This window comes from Sclerotinia sclerotiorum, genomic scaffold (assembly GCF_000146945.2).
Source record: "Sclerotinia sclerotiorum 1980 UF-70 scaffold_28 genomic scaffold, whole genome shotgun sequence".
Lineage (NCBI taxonomy): Eukaryota > Fungi > Ascomycota > Leotiomycetes > Helotiales > Sclerotiniaceae > Sclerotinia > Sclerotinia sclerotiorum.
Window position 1 is genome coordinate 89,694 of NW_001820808.1, and position 18,290 is coordinate 107,983.

The following is an 18,290-nucleotide window of genomic DNA, read 5'->3' on the forward strand; positions in this document are numbered from 1 at the left end:
ATTTATTAACTATTGTTACGCCTGGTAACAGGAAACTCTCACGCGCAATCAATATCATGTGACTGGCTCAGTAAGGATCAGTGAGTGTTACGAGGTTTGCCGTCTAGATCACGTGGAAGTGCTCTAGGCTCTCGAGGTCGTTTATAACTAGGCGTCAAGCAGGGACTTAAAGTAATGACAATAATGCAATTCGTAACTAATAGTAGAGTATACTAAATGATTGTTCTTGAGCACGAAGCTCTATACAAAGGAAATCCATCTAGATTATATAGACCTTCGTATCTATGGCTACTCAGTAGGATCAATATGGCTCAGTACTGAGCTCACTGTTACACTTGTTGCGATATAATATCACATGACCTTGAAAACACGTGATGGAACGGTGAGGAACGGACGTTCCTAGGAACAATCAGGAACGCCCGCTCCTAGGAGCAACGGCTCCTGACTAGCCATCGGCACAAAGGTCTATATAATCAAGATGGATTTCCTTTGTATAGAGCTTCGTGCTCAAGAACAATCATTTAGTATACTCTACTATTAGTTACGAATTGCATTATTGTCATTACTTTAAGTCCCTGCTTGACGCCTAGTTATAAACGACCTCGAGAGCCTAGAGCACTTCCACGTGATCTAGACGGCAAACCTCGTAACAAAGAATTAAATAATTAAAAATTAATATGAATATAATTTTATAATTTTAGCTTTTTTTATAATATATATTTTGATTTTTTTTTTATAATTTAAAAAAAAGATTATTGAATAGTAATTATAATTTTGATACCAGGGGCCTGGGCCCCTGTCACGATTCACCATTAGGATTAGTGTCCTGGGATAAAAAGGAATCACGTGATGAGGAGCCCTGAGGAGCCAGAAAGCTCCTGAAGGCTCCCTTTATCGTTCATTATATAGTCAGAATAGTTTCACAGTTTAGGAGCTTCGTGCTCAACTTAGTTATCAATTAGTTTACCTACATTCTACTTGATCTAGTAACGACTTCACTTCCAAGTGAATACCAGTGATAAAGCCTTAACCCATAACTACCAACCGACGAACCTTAGGCAGCCGCTGCCTCCAGTACAGTATCGTTACAATGTGAGATATATGAGTGTTTGATGCGGGAGCCGTCGATCGCTCGTCTTGTTGTTCGTTGTTCTTTCTATCTTATGACCAATACTGGTGTACCTAGGTACCAATAGTTACAACCTAGGTACCTCGGTACACGGGTACACAACCTTACTGATCGTTACTGACCACCAAGTCACCACCAAATCAAGGAAAGTTAACCGGTTGGTTGCGCGGTAAATGATGAATAATGATGAATAGAATATACGAATTTGAGTATGTACCGGTACTCTCCCGATTACCCACTTTCTAGGTAGTCATAGAAATTAGAATAACAATAAAATACCGGTACTTGGTACTCGGTACAAGGTATTACTAAGAACCCATTGTAGTCCTTCCTTCCTTCATTCCTTCTGTATTACGAAATACGAATTTACCGATCTTCTAAGAATCAGATTTGTAAGCAGATACATAAATAAATCCCCTATCTTATATTTCGGCCCCCCCTCTATTCTGGTCTGATTATCTTCTGGGGTCTTGTATTAAAAATAGTAATTTTTGTTTCTCAATAATTTTAAGCTTATAGTGAATAAATGAATTAAATTAATTAATTGAAATTTTAATTATAATATTTGTCACACTCAAGAATACTGGGTAGATGTGACGGAAAAGTCGTAAACGGAGTCAATTCAATTACTTAGAATCTAAAACTAAAGAACTAAGAAGATTCTAAGTAAGAAGGTCTTTATATACAGGGCTAGTGCACGTGAGCCACTAGTGGGATAACAACCGTCACGTAACAGTAGAGTATCTTGTATTAGAAAATACTAAGCTAAGGAGAAAAGAAGAAGAAAAACAAGAGTAGCGAGTTTTCCTGTGATTAAATACAAACGGGGCATGCCACGTGACCCGAAGGTGTGAGGCGTCACAACATTAATACAAAAATATATATAAATTTTAAAGATTTTAAATTTTTTTGTAATAATAACTTTATTAATTAAGATATTAATAATAGTAGATTATATATAAATATAAAAAATTGAAAAATCTTAAATGACTTTTTAATAAAAATTATCATTAAAAATAAAATATATTCAAGAATTTGAAAAAGATTTATAATTGATCTTTAATCAATTTTAATAAAAATCTACTTATATATTTTATTATTTTGAATTTGTATATAAATTTTATACAAATTTCAAATTTTAAAAATCTATTAATAATTATATAATTCAAATTTCATTGGATCATTTTTATTTATCACAAAATTATTAATAGGTGAAAATGATGATTTTTGGTGTAAAAGGGTGGCCGGATAGATATCGGCCCCTTTTCGGCTAGCCGACGCTCTGTATTCGGTGTTCGTAAAAAGAATCTTGGTGAATCTTTGTAAGCTTGATTTTGTATAACGAAAAGATTCTTTAATTTGTCTGTCAGTTAACGAATTGAATGTTTGTATAGAGTCATTTATTTGTAAGCTAACAAAATAACAATGGTTTCAAAAGTGGATATGAAATCGACACTAAAAGTGCAGATTCGTGAGCTGGCCAAAAACCGGCACTTATATCCCTCAACTTATATTTGACAACTCCTCGATAAGATCACATCAAAATCTCAAGTTGATACTTCTCAAAAGTATTCTTGATTGTTCATGGCAATCATGGATTCTGGTCTCACTTTCGGACGTGTATCTCAAATGATTCTCCAATTAACTACTTTCACATTCATTGCGGTATATTATCTATTTCCTCGCCTCAAGCACAAACTAACAATTCCCAGACCATTCTCTATGTTTTCAGCACCATAATATACAATCTATATTTCCATCCTCTGTCCAAATTTCCTGGTCCCAAATTATTCGCCTCGAGTCAAATCTTCAGCATCTATCACCATTGCAGTGGTACCCTACCTCAAAAAATCGCCTCGCTACATGAAACCTACGGTCACGTGGTACGAACCGCTCCAGACACATTATCCTTTACCAGCGCGCAAGCCTTTCAAGATATCTATGCGAGGAAGAATGGACGACCGCCATTTCCTAAAGATCCTATTCTATATACGCAGCCGGCAGAAGGAGAGAAATCTAGTATTCTAGCCGTGATTGATGATAAAGATCATGCTCGCTATCGACGCTTACTATCACATGCATTTTCTGAAAAGGCACTGAGGGAACAAGAACCACTGATTCAAAAATACATAGATCTTCTCATCCAGCGACTTTATGAAAATGAAGAAAAGGGATACCAGAATATGGTTCATTGGTATAACTTCACCACATTCGATATCATCGGCGATCTAACCTTCGGAGATTCATTCGGATGTTTGGATAAAAGTGATTACCATCCTTGGGTTTCCTTTATATTTACATCATTCAAAGCAGCTGCATTTATGTCTGCCGCGAAGAGATTCGGTCCGCTTGTAAAAAAGGTCTTGGATAAATTGATACCGAAAAATTTGATCCAGCAACGACGAAATCATCAAGAACTTACACATTCGAAAGTAGCCGAGCGACTGGAGCAGAAAACAGAGAGGAAGGATTTCATGACATATATCTTGCGTAATAATGATACGGAAAATGGTATGTCGGTTCCAGAAATTAAAGCTACGGCCGGTGTACTCTTGCTTGCAGGGAGTGAAACGACAGCGACGCTTTTAAGTGCTGTTACGTATTACTTATTGAAGGAGGGAAATGAGGAGATTTTGGCAAAGTTGACGCGCGAGATTCGAACGAGTTTTGAGAATGAAGAGGAGATTCATATGGGCAGTGTGAATAAATTGAAATATCAACTTGCGGTCTTGGAAGAAGCGATGCGGATTTTTCCACCCGCGCCATCTGGTGGTCCAAGAATTGTTCCTGGGGATGGACAATGGGTGGGTGGATATTGGGTTCCGGGTGGTGTGAGTTCTTTTTCTTACGGTTCCTTTTCTTTTTCACTCTGTCGTTCTGTCGCTCTTCACTGTACTATTTGTCCATTCATTCACTCATGTTTTGTCTGTCTGTCTGTCATGTGAATGCACTCTACCGCTTTAGAAATAATCTCAAGGTTATATACTAATAGAGAAAACAACTCATAGACAAATATATCATGCCTCGCCTACGCTTCACACCGCCACTCACTCAATTTCACCAACCCCAATGCATTTATCCCCGAAAGATGGCTCGCTACAGATACAGATACACCCGGAAATAATCTTAATCTTACAAATAATGAGAAAGGAGCTCATCAACCTTTTAGTCTTGGACCGCGAAATTGCATCGGAATTAAGTATGTTCTTTTCCCTTTGTCTTCATCTTTCTCCACCTATCCTATCTATAAGTTATCCTCGATAACCTCCCTGCTCTCCTCCCCCCCTATTTGTTCAAAATCCCTCCTACCTACTCCTTTTTGGAATTAACAAATTTAAATTTCTCAACTAACCTAACTAACCAACTAACTAACACAATCGACAGTCTCGCCTACGCAGAAATGCGCCTAATTCTCGCGCGGATCCTATGGAATTTCGATCTGGAACTTGCGCCTGAGAGTAAGAATTGGGGGGAAGATATGAAGATTTTTTTGTTGTGGGAGAAACCGGAGCTTTTGGTAAGGTTGAGGGGGGTTAGGGGTAGGGAGTAGGGGGAGGGAAGAGGGAAGGGAGGAGTAGGAGTGGGAGTAGCGAATGGGATAGAAAACGAGGGGAGTAGTGAGGGGTGAGAGGTGATGGAAAAGGTTAAGATGAAATGGGAAATAAAATATAAAGATAAATTATTGATTTATTTATAAAGTCTAATACTCTACCTTCATGTTACGAGGTTTGCCGTCTAGATCACGTGGAAGTGCTCTAGGCTCTCGAGGTGGTTTGTAACTAGGCGTCAAGCAGGGACTTAAGTAATGACAATAATGCAATTCGTAACTATTAGTAGAGTATACTAAATGATTGATCTTGAGCACGAAGCTCTACAAATGGAAACCTATCCTTTATATAGAACTTCACACTCTACTGTATTCCTTTGGATCTCTTGTATCTACTGGATCTAGAGTTTAACTCTCTAGATCCTCTAGATCCCCTAGATCCCCTGTATCCCTCACGTGATTTTAATCAGAACATATGTCTGTGCTTGCTGAGGGTGGGGAAACTTTATGAGTCAATTGCCATACAATTTTGTATGTGAATCGACTTGCTTTTCTACAGGGTCCAAGCTTATATGGACATGTTGACTGTCACTTCGTAACATGATTATACTTATAAAATTATTTTAATATTTTTTTATAAATAAAAATATCAATCAAATATATAATCAATTCTTTCTATAATTCAATCAAAACAATTCTTAATCTGAAAAAAGCTTTTTAGAAAATAAAATTTTTAATTATTACTGTTAAAGTGAATGGTTCCTGCGTAGCACGTGCACAGGGCACTAGTCCTGTTAGGACTAGATTGAGAAGCTCTCTTACAGAGAGCTTCGCACTTCCGTAGAACTTAGAAGAGAGATTAACCTACAAGACCAATATTACCTCAGTTCTGCCCTATCAGCTTCCCACTATTCCCTGTGTGAGGTCATTCCTTTTAACAATTACAATCATTAGATTCATTTCGAACAATCAACAAAATAGAAATAATAAAAATCCTTCAAGTTTACAAAGTTCAGAGTTTAGAAAATCATGTTCTAAAAGTTAATAATCGGACTATTGAATATATCCTACATCTGTGAAAGTTTACTATACTCTCACCATTACCACTAGGAATGAAAAGTTAAAGCAACTGTATCATTTATACCACACAGAAGTTCGGGATGAAAGATTGGTTATATGATTAGCACTACAAAATGACTTGATCCTTTCCGGACACTTTCACATACTGAAGCCGCAAGAATTTGCATCAAGTTAAGATCGATATCACCAGTAGCCCTTCACATCACAAATATAGACCAAAGTTCAAAGAATTACAGAATTTGATTTGTAAATAACCTAGCAGTAGTAGCAAGGAATACACTCACCATATGATACGCTTGGCCTTAGCGAGAGACTTCGCAAGAAAACCGGGTAATTTTACCATGAACCTATCCACCCAACCGAAAGAAATAAACAACTTTTTGTGCAGAATGCCCTCGGAAAAGCCACGTGAAGTCCGGTCCCCTCTCAAGGTATTCAAAGACACAAGAAAGGATCATACCAGCTTCCTATTATGTTCAAAGCCGACAAGATCACTATGTCTTTAACCAAACGCCCCACTGAATATTGTATCAAAAAGCTCTCATCATAACGGGACTGCCACAAGCCGACGACCACGTAAAGCCAGACCACAAGTTGTGACTTGATCTTTCAATGAAAGGATTCAAAGAAAGAACAAGTCATGTCTCAAAAGCCACATTCTCCATAAGGAGTAGAAGTCAAGAGCCAACAACCCACAAAGCCAACGACCCACAGATCAACACAAAAGTACCTTCAAAGGATACTCAAAGTGTGACATAATACGGACAGGCAATGGTAATCCACAAATCATACCATCAGCTTACTCGAAAGACATCTTCTTTCCCTTGAAGTCACCGAAACCACCACGGTTAGTGCTGCCTCCACGTCCTCCACGAGCACCTCCACGTCCACCACCACCTCTTCCTCCACGGTCGAATCCACCACGTCCACCACCTCGTCCGCCACCACGGCCGCCACCACCACGTCCGCCACGTCCACCGAAGCCACCACCTTCACTGCGCTCTGGACGGGGGGTAGCATAGTCAAGTCTGACTGGACGACCAGCGATATCAGCACCCATCATAGCATCATAGGCAGCGGTAGCATCTTCAACGGATCCGAAGGTAACGTATCCGAAACCCTTGGGGTTGCCAGTTTCCCTAGTGAAGGTTAATATGTGCAAGAACAGTATGATACGACGGTGAACTTACTGATCAGTAGGAAGTCTAACGTTGACAACAGTACCGTGAGCACCGAAAGCCTCACCGACAACGTTCTCATCAGCATCGAATGAAAGGTTACCGAGGAAAAGAGTGTCGGAAGGTGGGTTCTTGGCATCACCGAATTGAGCAGCACGGTTGTTAGCACGATCCTTTGGTGCGACGTTCTCACGGGGAGTGGAGAAATCGACATTGGCCTCACGACCATCGATGAGAGCACCCTTCTTGGCAGCAAGAGCGGCGGCAGCATCGGCGGATTTGGCGAATTCGACGTATCCGAAACCCTTGGAGCGTCCAGTGTTCTTGTCACTGATGACACGAGCACCGGTGATCTCACCAAACTCTTCGAATTCACGGTAGAGCCACTCGTCATCAATGTTCCAGCTCAAGTTACCAACGAACAGATTCTTTGGGCTACCATCATCAGCAGCAGTCTCCTCAGTCTTTGTCTTCTTGGCAGATGGCTCTGGCTCATTCTCTGCCTTGCGTTTCTTGGATGGTGCTTCAGCTTCAGTCTCGCTGGCAGACTCGCTATCGGAATCGGAAGAATCAGAGTCGGATCCAGATGCCTTCTTATCTTCAGAGGAGTCAGAGCTATCGGAGTCATCAGAGTCCTCCTATATAAATATTAGTTTTACTGTATATGCCATGATGAGATGATTAAAAGAATTGATATAACTTACAGTAGCCTTGGCAACTGCCTTAGCAGCACCGTTAACCTTTGCCTTTCCGGCATCAACAACGGCTTGAACCTTCTTGGCGGCAGCGACTACTGGCTTGGCCTCCTCTTCGGAATCAGAATCGGAGTCGCTTGAGTCGTCACTATCATCGCTTTCAGAAGAAGCAGCCTTCTTGGCAGTCTTTGCAACGGGTTCAGAGTCAGTTTCGGATTCAGATGATTCGGAATCATCTTCGGATTCAGATGAAGATTCAGATGAGGATTCAGAGGAGGATTCTACCTCTTTCTTCTCGGCGACCTTAGCAGTCTTTCCGTTAGCCTTGGCCTTGGTAGCCTTTGGTGCTGGCTTCTCCTCTTCAGACTCAGAGTCGGAACCAGATTCAGAATCGGATCCGCTGTCGGATGATGGAGTGGCGGCCTTCTTAACGGGCTTTGGGGCTGGCTTAGCGGCCTTGGTGGCAGTAGCCTTTGCGGTCTGTTTAGATTTAGCTTTTGTTGTTTGAGATGGCTTGACAACTGCAGCATTCTTGACAGTTGAAAGAGGTGGTTTAACCTCAGTCTTTTTGGAAGCCTTAGCAACCTTGGTATCCTTGGTCTTAGCCATTATGAATATTTTACTCCTTGAAGAAGGGAATGGATTAAATGATTTCTTTGAAGAAGGATATTAAGGAGTGAATATTCTTATTCAAAAGACGATGAAATGATACAAGAAGATTGAGGAAGAGGATGTATTGATGGAAGAGAAGAGGAATGAGAACTTGGAAAGTTAAAAGTTTAAGTAGTTTTGAAGAAAAGCTCTTATCGAGAATTTTTTTCAATTGCGCTAAAGTGATAAAAGGTTTTTTTTTATCGGATAGTGGGACGAAGGGTCTTCTTCAGTCCACACCTACAGCAAGCATATGTCTGGTTCCATAATAACACGTGACCTCCAATGTTGAGCTCAAACAATCAAAATAGCTTCATTACGAACACATTTGTGAAGGACGTCGACCACCTTGAATTTACTATTGGAGCTACATAAGTCGACCAACTATATATCAATCGATCTTGAAAGTCTCCTCCTACCTATCATCCACTTTCATACAATGGCACCAACTCCCGAATCTGCCGCATTTCTCGCGAAGAAACCTACTGTTCCTCCAACTTTCGATGGTGTCGATTATGATGATACAGCACGATTAAAGCAAGCACAAGATGCGGTTATTAGAGAACAGTGGGTTAAGAGCATGATGGCACGTTTAGTGAGGGAAGAATTAGGAAAGTGTTATTACAAGGAGGGGGTTAATCATTTGGAGAAATGTGGTGCATTAAGAGGTGAGGATTGATATTTATATGCTGGAGGAAGATACGTGACTCTGGTGAAGGGATTTGTTTTCCATGATTTTATAAGGAAATAAGCTTTTGATGAGGAACTTCTTATCAATCTTGGAGCTAATCCTTTCTCTCAGATCGATACTTCGAGTTATTAAAGGAGTCCAAGATTAGAGGTTACTTGTTCGAGCAACAAAATTATACCAAGAAGCCGGAATAAATATCGAATGACAGTCTGAGTTGGAGAGGGAGCGCGTGACAGAGGGTATGGGCTGACAATGAGAGAGATGTCAAGCTGGATGAGATTCGGCGTGAATGAGCTTAATGCGGCTTGAGGCAGGCAGGACTCTGGAACGAAACGCTGAAGATATGCAAAAGTCCAGCGCACTCTACAGCATTTGTCCAAACTTAGAGACCTAGAACTGGCCTACTATTGGGACTGTAAATATGAAACATTGTACAACCGATCTTTTCATACAGTTGTGTTCAAATCTTTGGAAACGCGTCTTTCCCGGCTCTTCCCTGGGTATACACTTTATGGCGACAAATACCTCTCTTACGACTATCTTTTATTATTGACACCTTACGGCTCTAAATCTTGGAAAGAAGTCCCAAGAGCACAACCTGATGTGATCGATATACATAGACTTTCATATAGTACGCTCCTCTAAATCCAATAGAGATATATCTTCCAATTACCTATACAATTCATCCGAAAACACGATACATTTATCAAATCACCCACAAGTATGAAAATCTGTATAAAACCCTCGGATTATACTCACGAAACATGAAAACCGATAATCATCCATTTATTTACCAATCCTCTGCATCCAAGCCCAAAACCCCCACCAAAGAATTTTGATATCAGCAGCACAAGCCGTCCATCCCGGCCCCCGTAACAATCCATGCATCCCAAAAAAATAAATCTCCATCTCCATCTCCATCACAAGCATACGCCTCAACGCCCTTGCATGCAACACCGATTTCTCCTCCCCAATCGCAAACTCCCCCTCAGTCCAAAAATGATCTGTTCACGCTGTCTCTCCCGTCGCCCATTCTCCCACCTCTCCACCCAATCCCGCACTTTCACAAGCACACCCCTCCTTCTCTCAGTCCCTCCAACATCGACCCCCTCCTCTCCTCGAACCGTTTCTCCTCCCACCGCCACATCCACCGGCGCCGCGCAACCCTTCTCCACTCCTTTATCTCCCTCTCCTGCCGCCCTAGGCATCTCTTCCTCTCCTTCCCATAAGAAACCAGCTCCAATACCAACGTCTAGTATCCCCGCTGGCACAATATTAAAAGGATTAAATTATCTCAAAGGACGGGATGATCCAGTCGCATTGAAAGAGGAAGAATATCCAGAATGGTTATGGAAGTGTTTGGATGAGAAGAAGCTGGTAGAGGGAACTGGGGATGCGGGTGGTGATGAGTTTTGTATGTGTTTTTTTTACTACTTTTTATCCTCTATTTCCCCGAACTACCCCAATTCCCCTTCCATTGAGCTACAATATCCCTTAAAACCCATTATTGTCCTCCATCTTCAAATTTTATACTAACAAAACAAGCCAAATCCAAAAAACTCCGCCGCGCAGCCGCAAAAGCCCGTCGCAAAGCAGAAGAACGCGCTCTCTTATCTGGAGACACCTCGCTGCTCGAAGTCAAGGTTCCCTTCCAACAACAATCGATTGATTTACCTACATCTGGGGAAGAAGCGCTAGATCAGAGAGCGGAATTGGTTAGGGCGATGAGGAAGGAGAGAAGGGCGAAGATTAAGGAGGGCAATTATTTGAAGGGTATGTAGATGTAGATGTTGAGTTAGGGATTGGGATGAGGTGCGGGGAGAGGATGGATGGAGGGAGAGGCATTAGGAGGGAAGGAAGAAGAGCGGATGGACAGTTGAAAGTTTCACTTGAAATCGCATTTGCATTGCGCATGCATTTGATCGAATTCGAATTTACTAGCGCTGGTGAGAGCTACGGATGCTTGTGAGAGCTTCAGTAATGAAACTCTATCCTTTGCGATGAAAGGTTCTTAGTTAATATAAGATACTACACACCTAAAACATAGAGCAGAAACAGAAGCAAGAGAAAGGGACATACAAAAAAAAAATCAAAAAGAGGAAACCTCAACAATGTAATCTTACTTGGAAAGAAAACTATCCATCTACCTACCTAGCTACCTACCTAGCATAGCAATCCTCACACGGAGCACCAGGAGCGAGGTAAAATATATGTAAATATATATCATATCATATCTCATTTATAATTTATATATCATAAAGCTAGGTAGCTACTTTCTTTCTTCCATTCTTCTTTCTACTTTCTACCTCCTAATAACTACCTACCAAGTCCATAGCCCACACCAAATATTCCCCGACCTTGAGGACCTGTACACCTGTACACCCTTACCTCTGATTCTACAAGACTAGCACCTATATATAACTCCGACTTTGATAGTATACTACTTGAGTAGTAGGTAGGTAGGTAGGTAATGGATAGTTATTCCTGTCCATGCATCCATTCCCAGCCCAGCCCAACCGAACCCAATACCCATCCAATGTGATGTAATACAATGCCCACCCATTGTGTGTCCAAACCGACCTAATATAGCAAACCACCAGCCAGAGCGCCAAAATTCTCTGAATCCCGCTTGAGAATCAAATGTAGAAAAATAAAAAAGTAACAACGCCTAATATACAGTTTCGCTCCCATTCCCAACTACCCCCTCTAAAGAAAGATGTCTAATCATCCTCCGCCTCTCCAATACTCGACTTTTTAATTTCCAATTCTGATTTAAGTTTCCTCGATTTATCTTCGATTCTCCTACGAAGAATTGGATTATTCTGAGCCGCCAATTGAGCCTGTAGAGCTTCGATTTGTTTTTCCAAATCGACAATATCTTCCTTCAATTCCTGAAGTTGAGCCAATCGAGCTTTTTCATCATCCGAAACATCATCTGCTTCACTTCCTTCATCCGCACTTTCACCATCTTCAATAGATTCATCGCCGCTATCGTCTTCCTCGTTGGGAGCTGGTGTGTCGCCTTGAAGCATTGGTGTGGCTGCTATGCCTGACATGGACATTGGTGTTGCGGCTATATCCTCAAAACCTGCTCCTGCTTCTAATTCGGCTTCCATTTCTGCTGCGAGGTCGGCTTCGAGATCTCCACCCATTTCATCACCAGATACGTGACCTTCGCCATTTATGTGAGAGAAATAACCACCATCGTCGGCTTCACCTTCGGCATCTTCATCTTCTGAGTATTGATCTTCCCCTTCGTCACCATAACTTCCTGGACTGAACACTTGGCTACTTTGTTCTCTTTCTGGTGAAATTACTTTATATTCTGAAGATACTGCCTTTCGATCCTCTTCAAGAAGCTTTTCAACAGCTTCTTCTACAGCTTCAATTGCAGTCCTGCTAATACGTTTTCTGAAACGTCTCTTTCGTGCTAAATGCATAGGAGGGGTAAGACCATGTGGATACTGGAAAGTCTGTGGGTCGATGATTGAGGGCAAGGGACAAGTCTTAGCCTCATCTTCATTTGCAACTTTTTGATAAATCCAAAGCATTTGACAGATATCAGTACTTTTCCACCACCCTCTTTTATCCCAACTCTTCATTCCTTCGATAATACATGGCAAGTCGACAAGAGTAGCTGCATAAACATTTCCACGAATAGTAACGGCAGCTCGTCTTCCTTCTGCTTGGAAGAATTTCATTTGAATATCTGCTCCTCCAACTCTTGGATTAACTCCAATCTTTTTCTCGGTAATACAGGTTCTTAAATAGTCGCAATCGTCACCGGGAAGCATTCGAAAAATAAATGACTCTTCAATGGATGGATCTTTCTCCGTATCACTGGCTTCAGAATCGTACCCTTCACCAAGAGGTCGTTTGGGCGGTTTGCCTTTCATTTTAGCCTTGATAATAACCGGTGTCTTTGGCATTGGAAGCCCAGGAATACCACCCATAGAAGGGGTTTTGGGCTTAAGACTGATCTTAACTTTCTTCTTCGCAGGTTCATCTTGAATGTTCGGTTTCCGTGGTATAACGGAGATGCTTTCTTCGCCACTATCATCCTCTTCTTTAACTCTCTTGCGCGATTCCGTGAGCTTCTTTGTCGGTTTAGGTGCTCGTCCTGCTTTGGTGGGCTTTGGTTGCGATGGGTCGGATGGAAGAGGTGGTGATGTCGCAGGTTTACTGCTAAATTTTAACTTTGGTTTCGATCCACCAGGTGTGAGAAGTGATGGTGTAGTAGGAATAGGTGTAGGAGGTCCAGATGATGGATTCGTTCCTCCATTTGTCTTAAGACTCAACTTCAATTTCAAAGGGCCGCTCATTTTGGCGGATTGTTCTTGTAAGCTGTAAGTCTAATCCTAAGTAGATGATTCGTGTAGCAATGATGGTGAGAGTAGGTTTTTGCAAAATCGCAAACAATGAAGATCATATGTAAACAATTGTATGGAATTTAGAGGTTGAGCTCATCGAGTGGAAGAAGCTCCAGATTAAGAAATGTACGGAAACCTTACCATACAATCGCGCAACCGCGTTTTCCATTTTATGCGACAAGTTGAAATTCGCATTCATGTTTTAACGGTCATAGTGAAGAATCATAAAGAATAATTTATTTAATTGAATCTGTATTTTCCACGATATACAACCATGGTATCATCCATATTTTCAACACCTTAAATTCGGCTTTTTCGTCATAAATATCCCAGAACCTAATATGGCAACACCTCAAGCTCTTCATCATGCCCTCCTTCGACCATGCATTCTACATATTCTTCGCGCCGCAGGTTATCACTCAACTCGTTCCTCTGTTCTTGATACAGTTACCGACTTAGCTGCTCGATATATGTATATACTCGCACAATCAACAGCAGCGCATGCCGATTTAAATCATGCCGATCTCGATATCACAATTCAAGATGTGCGAATGGCTATGCAAGATTGCGGAGCTCTTATGCCAGAGAAAGCAATAGAAGAACAGGAATTTTACGGCCAGGAAGATATGAGAGGTGTAGAGGGGTTTTTAGCATGGGCAATGGGGGAAGGAAATAAAGAGATTAGAAGGATTGCGCTGGCGGATGGAGGAGAGGATTATTTGACTGGTATGTTTTACCTCTTTTCTTCCCTGCCACTTGTTGAGTCTGGATGGGCACTGACTAGAATATAGCTCTCAAAAAGAAGCATAATACCACGGATGAAGATACACGATATCATGGGACATTGTTAGGAAGACCTGCCGAACCTCGAATAGTGAAGGTTGAAGGAGGAGAAATTACAAGTGTGAAGGAATGGGCAGATCGATTGAAACCAATGCCAAAACAGATAACGGAAACACCTTCTACCAGAGAGGCATCTTCAGCCTTAAGTTCTGTTGGGGATCAAGTTATGGATAATATGGAGTTTTAATTCCAAAAGGAATAATCATTTTGATTTTTGGGCATGGCGACGGAGTTTGGATTTAACGGATATAATAAATGGCCGCCACATGGATCGGTGAATCATGACAACCACCACAATGGGATCAGGTCTGAATTAGGACCTCCAGCATAATATTCAACCTTAAACAGATCCCAAGTTCTCATTCGCGAGTCTTCCGCCACCACCTCCATCAACATCTAGACCTTGAGCTCGTTGGCTTTTGATCTTTTCTCTAGCCTCCTTCTGCTCTGCCTTTTGTCTATCCAAATCACTTGTATAACTACCCTCCTCACCCCATCCACCATTCTTCTTATTGAATTGAGCACCCATCACTTCTCCTTCACCTGCCATCCTCATTTGCTCTCCATCTAAATCTTCTTGCTGAGGTCCGTATTTGGAACCTGGTAATTTGACATTACTATCATCTGCGTTGTCTTTTGGATGATCGCCATGACCCATTGCTGTAGCTGATCCTACTGACATTCCAGGAGTTGCTGTTGAGGATGGTGCACCGAAATTGGGACCAAAGGTTGTACCAGCGGGAGCTGAGTTGAGGGAGGATTGATTTTGTGATGCAGACATGGTGAATTGAGTGGTGGAGTTGGATAAATGATTGGTATTTGTAACCTTTTATGAGATATATGGATATATTTCAGAGTATTAATTGTTCAATGGTTTTGATTGAAATGGGTTTGATTGTCAATGAATCAATAAAATAATGAATACTTGGTTGATTTACCTACTACTTGATAATCACCTACCTTGCCCAGTGGCATTTCTAGTAACGAAGATGACGTAGATACAAACGAATTGATGGAATTTGATAAATCGAATAGTTCCAGATTAGATTTGGTGGGACAAAGCAAAGTGGTACAAAGTGATAGCTACGGTGATTCTGACAAGCCTTGAATGCAGTCAATATCATTGCCCCGTCATATCCAAAACGAAGCACGGGATCCAATCCATGTTCAATGTTCATCACATTTAAATATACCGTTCCTTACTCAGTCCGCCGGTTTATATCCTCATTCTTGTGACACAAAAGGCAAGCTTAACAAGACAGCCTCCAAGCATTCAGCTATACTCGAATTCATAAAACTACCATCCGAGCAACAAAGATTCCTACCGTCTTCGAATATTCATTTAAGCTTGGGAAGTAGAAGCACGTATCAAGATCTTGGTCTTCACGCGTTAAAGGCATCCTATATTCGCATCCATATATTCAGTCATGCCTTTTCCATTCGAGCTTCCTACAACATCATCATTTTCGTTTTCAACATACTTCACCAGCGACTCACATCCATCACTACCTTTGGCAGCGAGTACCTACAGAGGAGTTCTTCGTAATGCATTGAAGAGACACAAACGACTTACTCCTTCACAACAATCTTCAAACCTTTCATCCATTCTTCAAGCACTTAATAACTACATCCCATATCTATTAGCTCTTGACTCTGGCATATCTTCCCAATCTCAATCAGGAGCAGAACATATAGATATCATTCTTACTTCAACACCAACCTTGGAATGGCGTCCAACTCTTTCAGATCACCCGATCCCTGGGAGAGAAATCCCAAGAATAAAAATACAAAGTCTAGAATATGAAATTTATTTCGTTCTTTCAACACTAGCCTATACTCATGTTCTTCTCTCACGATCTTCATTACATCCCCTTTATTCATCAGCTACAGCATCACCATCATCTGATCAAAGAACTTCATGTATTAAAGCTGCTACAGAACAATTATTATCAGCTGGTTCAATTCATAACTATCTTTTTGCTCGCTCAACAACTTTAACTTCTCCACCTCCTTGTCCAGATATTTCGAATCCAGTTTTTCGTGCTTTAAGTAGCTTGACTTTAGCGGAAAGCAATTTACTAGCAGTTTTGAAAGATGATCCATATCCGGCAGCAGTTCAACAAGATCGCAATAAAAACGATAAGGAATGGATGATTAAAGCTCCTGAGATGCCTAAAGTTCGCGCTCATCTATTTGCAAGGTTATGCCTTGCTGCTGCTGAACATGCAGGTAATGCATTAGCAATGTTAGGTGGGATGGGTAATGGAGGAAAGGAAAAAGTTGATGCTGAGTTATTAAAATATGTGGAAGATTTGCGAAGAGTAGGAAGAGGAAAAGCTTGTAGATTTTTCGGTGTGGATGCTGAATTAGGTGGAAAAACAGGTGATGGTATTGGATGGTTAAGGGCTGGCTTGAGTGAGTTGGGAATAGCGGTGGGAGATGATGGAAAGAAATCTTCTGGAATAGGATTCGGAAGATTTAAGAAAGAGTGGACAGAGAAAAGAGAAGATCGTAGGGTAGAGAAAGGAAAGGATTGGGGAAGTGATGCAGGGAAAGCAGAAGAAGCTAGAGTTCTAGAAATGTTGGAAAAGAAATGGGTGAAGATGAATGATACTGTATGTCAACTCATATTTTTTCATGTCACATACTAACAATGAACATAGATCGGTACACAACTTATACCTTCTATAGGTACACTCATCTCCAGTCTACCATCAGGACGGGAAATGCATACATTGAAAATGTATAATCCTCCAGGCCTTGACACGCAAGTTTTGGAAAATATGAGAGCACCCCCAGATCGAGCAGATACATATGAAGAGAATGATAGTTCGGATGAAGATCATAATGGAACACCAGTTGGTGCATTCCCAGGTACTAAAGGGGATTATACTGCTAGCGCGAATTATTTTTAATTCATACCTCTTTATCTCAATATCCAAATATCCAAAATTCCAAACTCCAAAATTCCAAACATCAAAACCCTAATCTAAAATTACCTCAAAATAACCACTCAACATCCATAATCAAATCAAAATCATAATATAAGACTTAATCAATAAATATGAACAAAACAAACCTTTACTCCACTCCCCTTCAGAATCCACCCCTAAATTATTATATCACTATATCCACTAGTGATTATGTATCTATAGGAACTACACCGTCAATTTAATTCAATTCAATTTTATTTCATTTCACTTTATATTATAGTTCTCAAATTCAAAAATAAGATTATATATTAATAAAATCTCATATATATATTGTAACGATACTATACTGGAGGCAGCGGCTGCCTAAGGTTTCGTCTGGTTGGTAGTTGTGGGTTAAGGCTTTATCACTGGTCTTCACTTGGAAGTGAAGTCGTTACTAGATCAAGTAGAATGTAGGTAAACTAATTGATAACTAAGTTGAGCACAAAACCCCTTAACTACGAGACTAAATGAATGTTTATATACCCTATATCATCTTTTGAGGACCTTTGGGACCCTAAGGTCCCAAAGGTCCTCAAGGTCCTCGAGGTCACGTGAATTAATGAATCGTGACATATATATATATATTTCATCCCGTTATTTGATATAATAGTGAGATATACAATATTTTTAGTTTTATTTATTTTATTTTTATTTTTATCTTAGGGAAATTACAAGACGGAAAGCAGTTTGTGAGGGATTTGGGATTTGGGATTTGGGGGGAATTATGGGGTTGTATGGGGTATGTGTTACGAGGTTTGCCGTCTAGATCACGTGGAAGTGCTCCAGGCTCTCGAGGTGGTTTATAACTAGGCGTCAAGCAGGGACTTAAAGTAATGACAATAATGCAATTCGTAACTAATAGTAGAGTATACTAAATGATTGATCTTGAGCACGAAGCTCTATACAAAGGAAATCCATCTTGATTATATAGACCTTTGTGCCGATGGCTAGTCAGGAGCCGTTGCTCCTAGGAGCGGGCGTTCCTCACCGTTCCATCACGTGTTTTCAAGGTCATGTGACATTATATCGCAACAAATGGTTCCTGCGTAGCACGTGCGCAGGGCACTAGTCCTATTAGGACTAGATTGAGAAGCTCTCTGTAGGAGAGCTTCGCACTTCCGTAGAACTTAG

The 18,290-nt window shown here is 40.8% G+C and overlaps 8 protein-coding genes across 8 annotated transcripts; 5 read left to right on the forward strand and 3 right to left on the reverse strand.

Moving 5' to 3' along the window:
• Positions 1-2,713: 2,713 nt before the first annotated feature.
• Positions 2,714-4,679, forward strand: SS1G_13923 (hypothetical protein; the record flags this gene model as incomplete). The annotated part of the gene is made up of 4 exons (XM_001585013.1): positions 2,714-2,794; positions 2,842-3,960; positions 4,138-4,328; positions 4,514-4,679. The coding sequence occupies 4 exons, from the start codon at positions 2,714-2,716 to the stop codon at positions 4,677-4,679; spliced, it is 1,557 nt and encodes a 518-aa protein (XP_001585063.1).
• Positions 4,680-6,555: 1,876 nt separating this feature from the next.
• On the reverse strand, positions 6,556-8,238 carry SS1G_13924 (hypothetical protein; the record flags this gene model as incomplete). The annotated part of the gene is made up of 3 exons (XM_001585014.1): positions 6,556-6,876; positions 7,009-7,572; positions 7,639-8,238. The coding sequence occupies 3 exons, from the start codon at positions 8,236-8,238 to the stop codon at positions 6,556-6,558; spliced, it is 1,485 nt and encodes a 494-aa protein (XP_001585064.1).
• A 481-nt stretch (positions 8,239-8,719) lies between these two features.
• Positions 8,720-9,165, forward strand: SS1G_13925 (hypothetical protein; the record flags this gene model as incomplete). Its single annotated transcript, XM_001585015.1, has 2 exons — positions 8,720-8,948; positions 9,083-9,165. 2 exons carry the CDS (start codon positions 8,720-8,722, stop codon positions 9,163-9,165), a joined length of 312 nt encoding a protein of 103 aa, XP_001585065.1.
• Positions 9,166-9,970: 805 nt separating this feature from the next.
• Positions 9,971-10,752, forward strand: SS1G_13926 (hypothetical protein; the record flags this gene model as incomplete). The annotated part of the gene is made up of 2 exons (XM_001585016.1): positions 9,971-10,385; positions 10,517-10,752. The coding sequence occupies 2 exons, from the start codon at positions 9,971-9,973 to the stop codon at positions 10,750-10,752; spliced, it is 651 nt and encodes a 216-aa protein (XP_001585066.1).
• A 939-nt stretch (positions 10,753-11,691) lies between these two features.
• Positions 11,692-13,293, reverse strand: SS1G_13927 (hypothetical protein; the record flags this gene model as incomplete). The annotated part of the gene is made up of 1 exon (XM_001585017.1): positions 11,692-13,293. The coding sequence occupies one exon, from the start codon at positions 13,291-13,293 to the stop codon at positions 11,692-11,694; it is 1,602 nt and encodes a 533-aa protein (XP_001585067.1).
• A 389-nt stretch (positions 13,294-13,682) lies between these two features.
• On the forward strand, positions 13,683-14,151 carry SS1G_13928 (hypothetical protein; the record flags this gene model as incomplete). The annotated part of the gene is made up of 2 exons (XM_001585018.1): positions 13,683-14,067; positions 14,144-14,151. The coding sequence occupies 2 exons, from the start codon at positions 13,683-13,685 to the stop codon at positions 14,149-14,151; spliced, it is 393 nt and encodes a 130-aa protein (XP_001585068.1).
• Positions 14,152-14,524: 373 nt separating this feature from the next.
• Positions 14,525-14,965, reverse strand: SS1G_13929 (predicted protein; the record flags this gene model as incomplete). The annotated part of the gene is made up of 1 exon (XM_001585019.1): positions 14,525-14,965. One exon carries the CDS (start codon positions 14,963-14,965, stop codon positions 14,525-14,527), a length of 441 nt encoding a protein of 146 aa, XP_001585069.1.
• A 646-nt stretch (positions 14,966-15,611) lies between these two features.
• SS1G_13930 (hypothetical protein) lies at positions 15,612-17,099 on the forward strand (the record flags this gene model as incomplete). Its single annotated transcript, XM_001585020.1, has 2 exons — positions 15,612-16,799; positions 16,848-17,099. 2 exons carry the CDS (start codon positions 15,612-15,614, stop codon positions 17,097-17,099), a joined length of 1,440 nt encoding a protein of 479 aa, XP_001585070.1.
• Between the last annotated feature and the right edge of the window lie 1,191 nt (positions 17,100-18,290).